The following is a 7,581-nucleotide window of genomic DNA, read 5'->3' on the forward strand; positions in this document are numbered from 1 at the left end:
GGTAACACAGTACAGTAACTAGATTAGTTAGGATCGCACACTGAGGTTAACCAGGTACATAACTAGTTAGGGGGAGTGTCACCGACGGGTAACACAGGTAATTAACTAGTTAGTATGAATGCACACTGAGTAACAACAGGTAATTAAATAGAATTAGTAGGGATCGAACGCACTAGCAGGTACATTATCAGATTGTGGGAAGTTGGGGAGGCAGGTGTTCAACTAGTTAGTAGGACTCGCACACTGTGTGTAACACAGGTTACATTAACTAGTTAGTAGGATTCCACCACTGCCACGAGGTAACAGTACAACAATTAAACTAGTTAGTAAGTATTCTGCAGCAGCTGGTAACACAGGGTACATACTAGTGTAGTAGGGATCGCCACTGGGTACACAGGTACATTAACTAGTTTAGGACTCGCGACATGAGTAACAACAGTACAAATTAACTATTCACGTAGGGACATCGTCCAGCACTGGAATGTCTAAACCACACAGGTACACATTAAGCTAGTTGAGTATTACGGGATCGCCACCACTGATAGTAATCACAGCGTACATTAACTAGTTAGTTAGGACCGCACCATGGGTAACCACAGGTCCGTACATATACTAGTTATGCTAGAGCGCGATCACAACATCTTTAGTAACACAGGTACATTAACGATTTTAGCTAGGATCGGGCTCACAACTCGAGAAGTTAGAAAAACACAAACAAGAGATACATTAACTAGTTAGTAGGAATCTTCGCCACAGCGAGACTCTCTAGTTGAACACAATTGTACATTAAATGCTTAGTTATAGTATTTCGCACTAAACTAAGTAGTTTAACAACAGGGTACATTATAGCGTAGTGTGGAGTAGATCGCACACTGAGTAACCAGGTACATTAACTAGTTAGTAGGCTCGCACACTGGTAACACAGGTACAGTAAACTAGTTATAGGAATCACACACTGAAGTAACACAGGTACATCACTAACTAGTAAGTAGTGACGCAGCATGCGGTAACACAGTACATTAATAGTTAGTAGATCGCACACGAGTAAACACAGGAACATTAACTACTAATCAGTGTGTGGGGGGTGGGGGGTGCTCCCGGATCCGGGTTTCTGAGGCAGTAAAAGTTAACTAGTTAGTAGGATCGCACACTGAGTAACACAGGTACATTAACTAGTTAGTAGGATCGCACACTGAGTAACACAGGTACATTAACTAGTTAGTAGGATCGCACACTGGGTAACACCAGCAAATGAGTTGGGAGGATCTCATCTCACACTGGTGATGATGTAATACACTCAGGTATGTCAATCATACAGACAACACCGCTTTACTTATCAGTAGCCTACATGTCATTTAGCCAACTGCACAATTATGCTCCATTACAGTATAACTACACAGGTATTGTATAAGACCAACTTAATGGTATCCACTATTGCTACCACAAAAACAGAAAGTCAATGTAACTGCAAAAGTAATCATATTTTTTCCCCCCTCTCTATCTGTCTGTCTTGTCAGGTGAGAAACCGTACAAGTGCTCCTGGGAGGGCTGTGAGTGGCGTTTCGCCCGGAGCGACGAGCTGACGAGGCACTACCGCAAACACACCGGGGCCAAGCCCTTCAAGTGTACCCACTGCGACAGGTAAGTACCACATCCATTACATACACACACAAGAACACACGTCACTGACCAAGTAGAGAAGATATGACAACGTGGCTCTCGCACGATCCATCACATGCACACGTGTATGTTCAAACAAATTATCTCTCAAGATGTGAGTTGTGCACATTGAACAGTATTGATGGTGGAAGGAAAGACGAGATGAATTACTCCTATAGAATGCAAAGTACTTTGAGTTGGAGAAAAAAACTAGCAACATAAATGAAAGTCATTTCTGTAATGTCCCATTGGACAGGCCCAGTAGCAGCACTCCCTCACTCTCTGTCTTCATCATGTGCATAGCAGCACTCTAGTCTACAGACTGGCACTCTTCTCCTCCCTGGCAGCTAGCAGTTAGCACACGCTGCTCTCCCCTGCTCCCCCTTGCTCCCCCTAGCCCCAGCCAGGCTTCTCTCCCCTAGCTCCCCCTAGCCCCAGCCAGGCTGCTCCCCCTAGCTCCCCCTAGCCCCAGCCAGCCAGGCTGCTCTGCCCCGTAGCTCGCTCCCTAGCTCCCACACTCACTAGTGCCTCGCCCCTAAGCCCAAGCCAGGTTGCTCCCCCCTAAGCTCCCACTGTCCAGCTCTCCGCCCGCTGCTCACCCCTAGCCACCAGCCGAGGCTGCTCCCCCTAGCTCCCCTAGCTCCCACGCCTGCTCCCCCTAGCCCCAGCCAGGCTGCTCCCCCTATGCTCCCCCTGCTCCCCCTAGCCCAGCCAGGTTGCTCCCCCTAGCTCCCCCTAGCTCCCCCCCAGCTCCCCCTAGCCCCAGCCAGGTGCTCCGCTCCCCTAGGCCTCCACCGCCATGTCCCTATCCCTCCCCTAGAGCGGCTGCCCCTGCTCTAGCTGCATGCTCCCCTAGCCAGCCAGCTGCTCGCTCCACCCCCAGCTAGCTGTCCCCCTGCCCCCCCTCATCCCCAGCCCCAGAAGCTGCTCCCCCTAGCTCCCCTACTCCCCCCTGCATCCCCCTACCCAGCCAGGCTGCTCCCCCTAGACTCCCCTAGACTCCCCTTGCCCCCTAGCGCCCCACCAGGCTGCTCACCTCAGCTCCCCCTCTCTTCCCCCATAAGCCCCAGCCAGGCTGCTTGATGGCACTCACTGTCAAATCACTAATTAACACTAGGGGTCCTTCGTAACCAGTGAGATGGTTATGTAATAAAGAAAAAAAAATTACATCTTGAGAGAGAGAGAGATAAGCACAAGCAGAGAGAGAAGAGAGAGAGAGAGAGAAGAGAGAGAGAAGAGAGAGAAGAGAGAGAAGAGAGAGAGAGAAGAGAGAAAGAGACAAGGAGAGCGCGACATCGACACAAACATGAACCAGCTTGGGCCATACAGAGGCACTCTTTGAGGCACTCTTTGATTTTCGACAACAGCAACCACAGTGTGACACTCATCAGACCTCTGTCCTGTCTGGTGAGACACACAAGGCAGCCCTTTGTCTGAAGACAGCAGTGTATGTGTGTGTGTGAGGGCACATGTATATTAGCGTGGAGCTCTGAGTGATATAAGCTGTCAGGTCGACAATAGCGGGAACCGTCACCGTGGCTGAATCCCAAATGAACACGCTATTCTTTATAGTGCACTACTTTTTACCAGAGCCCTAGTCAAAAGTAGTGCACTGTATAGGCAATAGGGTGCTATTTGGGACAGATACCCCCTGTTTTTCCACACGCAAGCTGCAATCCCCCTGCAGAAGGGACCGCTTTAAAAAACCCACCACCTCCTCACTCCACCTCCCTCACCCACCACCCACACACCCACACACACTACACACACAACACACACACACACACCACACACACAACAACACACACACAAACACACACACACACACACCACACACACAACACACACACACACACACACACACACCCAAATCCACCACACTATAAGCCTAACACTGATCCAAGACCAGCCATAGCCACTGTGCATAATGCACCATAGCCCCAACAAGCCCACAACACTGACTAACCAGGGGAGTGCATCATCAAATCCGTGTTCCACACATCTCATTACCAGAATGTATCCTGGCTATTGGCTAACAATGGGGCTATTTGGAGCAGGCCTGCTATTGTTAGGATAATTGACAGGTCCAGATGCCAGGCCTACTTTAGACACAAGCACACAGCCTCCGCCTCTTGGATGTGAGCTAAGCCAGCCATTCAGGCTGGCAACCAGTTCACACACACACAAACATTCACTCTCTCTCTCACCACCACACACACGCCCACTGCAAACACACACATACACACACACACTCAAACGTGCTTCCTCGGCGCCAAGGGGACTCTAATTGGACCCTCCTGGTTCCTCTAGTTTGGGTTTTAAACCTAACCCCTTCCAGAACACTGCTGGATGTCTACTAATCTTACTGGAGTGTATTATGCATGTTCTGCTGGCCACACACACACACACACACTGTATATTCACACACACGCATGCAACACACACACACTCCACAAATACTCCCACACACACACGGCTCTGGCACAGAAATGAAGAGACATAATTAAAGCAGGGAAGGAAGGAAGGAAATGCAAGGAGCAGCACTGCAGTGTGTGTGTGTTGGTGTGTGTGTGTGTGTGTGTGTGTGTGTGTGTGTTGTGTGTGTGTGTGTGTGTGTGGTGTGTGTGTGTGTGTGTGTCGTGTGTGCGTGCGTGCGTGCGTCTGCGTGCGTGCGTGCGTGCGTGCGTGCGTGCGTGCGTGCGTGCGTGCGTGCTGCGTGCGTATAAAGAACACCAGGAGGGGTGCTGGCTGGATCAATACCTATACTCATCTGCTGATTATGTCTTAGTATAGAGTACTATTCACCCAAAACCCTACACCTGGGATCCGTCTCGAATATCATTCAGCGCATGAGCTGTCGAAATGTGAGGCAGTGGCGACGCTGCTCTGTAAAATGGACTGCCAGATAGGGAGGAACGTCAGACTTCAACACAGTAGAGGACTTGGCGCATGGTTCGACGAGTTGTGGAATAGAGGCCCGTCGAGGAATTTAAGAGATGACAGGTGAGCTGCATTCCACCACCAAAATGGCAAGACCCTATTTCGCCGTAATATAGAGTGCAGCATTTACCTTTATCTGATCTGGGGCGCGCATAGCGATGTGTTAGACAGTCTGGTCCAAGAAGTAGTGCAGCGACTATAGGACGGAATATGCACGTAAAGGATTATGGTGTCATTTTGGACACTATCCAGTGTTTGAGAGGCTGAACCATCGAGGCTCAAAGAAACATGAATTGGATTTGGAACACTAACTGTGAAGTCTTTATGATTGATAAAGCCCTGATCTTAAAAGCCCATCCAAATTATTCCTTGTTACACTTGTTCTCTGAAACAGAATAAGATAAATATGGACGATAATACATTAAGTATCTCTGTCACACTCTCTCTCTGACATATCTAAGTGCAACGAGTACAGTTTTAATTTATATCTCGAACTGAGAGCTGTAGATCCGTGGGGCTAGAAGTCGCGGCAGACAAATAGGCAACCGAATTTGCCCCTCACAAGAAGCCATTTTGAAAGTAGGTGCACTCAACTTTGGCTGAGAGCCCTCCATCGGGCCCTACCTGGTCAATGAAGGAGTGGCACTATAAACTTAGTCATGTGACGCACGAAGTAGTTGGCGGCGCTCGCGCACGTATTAGGGGACGCAACGCCTGACAGGACCAGGAGAGGTTAACATATCTACAGACCAGATTTCTGCTCAGGCCTTTGAAGCGTTGTTGAGTGAGCTGAGACGCTACAAAGCCACACGAATGTTCAAACAGGCCCACGTGATCTCGTCCGCTGCTGCGATGGCCAGGGCCTGTCTCAGTGTGGGAAGAGGCGAGTGCTTCAGGGGAATTGTACCTCGGCCATGCTAAACCGCGTCGACGTCAGATTGTGCAGAGGGCCCAAAAGGAGGAACTCCAACTGAGCTTCGTGTTATGGATGTCGTACAGAGTACAGCATTGACGAACGGTAATTTCTCAGCTCAGTCAAGAGATGGGAGGAGAACATGGTTTAAACAGGATAAAAGCTAGTGCACTACAGAGTATGCGGAGCTTGTACGGGATCGCAGAGGGCAGCGATGTTCTTCGCAAGGCAGCACCTCTCTCACGCACCGCTCTCATCCTAGGACCTTGTTGATAACCCACACACACGCATCACCACACCAACTCGCCATCGTGGTGTGCCGCACAACCAGCGCACAGACGCACAGGCACGTCATTAATCCTTAGTCACACCAACTCGACAGGCCTGGGAGCGGGAATCGCTTGATCGCGTTACTATGGATCTCGACTGCAGGCGAGGCAGAGGGGGTAGAGGACGGATAGGGGTATCGGCGAGGGTGGAGAGCAGGGGGCCGTAACAAGCTGGTGATGGCAGCCGCAGCCCCTGATCACGTGTGAATCTCGGACGGCGCATCTGTCTCAGCAGGAACTTACTCAGCGCTCCACACGGCCATGGCCCTTCTAGCAGTAACACACATAGACTTAGACAGTGTACAGACATAGACGTGTTCAAAGGGAAGGAACAAGGGAGAGTCCTTAATACAGAGAAGTGTCGAGGTGACAGGGGAAGTTGAACAGAGAAGAGAGAGCATGTGAATGGAAAAAAGAGGAAGAAGTAAAAGTGAAGTGCCAAAGAGAGATTTTGTCAGGGAGAGCTCTTTTGAATATGTACTAGTCACCTGTCACGTCTGGTCCTGCTCGATCCCGCTAATGGATCCCAAAGTGTCACTGGGTACATAAATGATGGTTCGGAAAGGATAATGCAGTGAGAATAGGTAGTAATAACGGAGAAGATGCAAGGTGGACAGATAAGAGGAGTTAAGTAGATGGAACGGGAGCGTTGGATGGGACAGATAGAAGGGTGACTAGAACCGCAGGTGGACAAGAATAAGAGAGAGAGCAGGAGCCGAACTTGATGAAAAAGGGGCTCCATAGACGCAGGTGGACAGACATAGCATAGGGAGAGACAGCAGGTATGTCCGAGATAGCGAGGCCAGGACTTGAATGGGATAAGGTGTATATGAGATGACGAGGTTTGGACAGATAGAGAGAGAAGAGGAGGTAGACTTAGATACGGATAGGTATAGACGAGGTATGGAAAACAGATAGGAGAGAGGAGAGGAGGAACTTGATGGATGAAGCGTTATAAAGGTTAGTCTCAGGGAGAGAGTACGGAGACGAGTGGACAGATAGAGAGAGCAGATAGCAAGAATGGACTTGGACATGCGACTGACTGAACTAAGCTGGATGTTGAGTGTAAGTGATAGCAGACACGAGGTGGACAGATAGAAGAAGGGGATACAGGTAACGAAGATGAGACTGTGATGGAAAGGTATAGACCCGTAGCCGGTGGTGACAGATACCGCCCGAGGGGAAGGAGATAGGCATGCTGTCGGACTTGTGATGGAAAGGTATAGTAACGAGGCTGTGGAAACAGAGGTCTAGGAGAGAGGGTATTAACGAGAGGCAGAGCATAACATGGATAGTGGAAAGGCAGAAGGGTGGAATTTACGAATACGAAGAGATGCGAAAGTGGCCGATTACTGCAGAGAGATAGAGGATGGAGAGATGAGAGGTTAAGGAAGCACTTGAACAAGTGAGACCGATGATCAGCCTTGTCTCTCACTTATCGCATTAAGCGCAAATATTACTGAATGTGTTGTGTTCTCAGAACACCCAACCGGAGGTTGTGTATACACACACGGGCTCAGTTGTCGATGAGCAGCAATTAAGCTTGTCTTAGTGCGTATTAGTATATTCGGGCATGCTATCGGTGGGCTGGAGACGAGAGACACACAGCGTCCTTATAGAGGATTTACATGTAAGTAAGCTCGTGATCTGATGTGACGATGAGATGTAGAACTGATTCCGAATGGAGTACACTACGATCGTAGCGGTGCAAAGCAAAGTTGACTATGAATCTGTTGTCAT

At 49.4% G+C, this 7,581-nt stretch overlaps 1 protein-coding gene across 1 annotated transcript in view; it reads left to right on the top strand.

Moving 5' to 3' along the window:
* Positions 1-7,581, top strand: part of klf7b (Kruppel like factor 7b) — a 95,826-nt gene that overhangs the window by 81,433 nt on the left and 6,812 nt on the right. Inside the window, exon 3 of the mRNA XM_024005742.2 lies at positions 1,518-1,641. Coding sequence (XP_023861510.1) covers positions 1,518-1,641 — 124 coding nt within the window. The remainder of the gene's footprint in view (positions 1-1,517; positions 1,642-7,581) is intronic.

This window comes from Salvelinus sp. IW2-2015, linkage group LG2 (genome assembly GCF_002910315.2).
Source record: "Salvelinus sp. IW2-2015 linkage group LG2, ASM291031v2, whole genome shotgun sequence".
NCBI classification, from domain to species: domain Eukaryota; kingdom Metazoa; phylum Chordata; class Actinopteri; order Salmoniformes; family Salmonidae; genus Salvelinus; species Salvelinus sp. IW2-2015.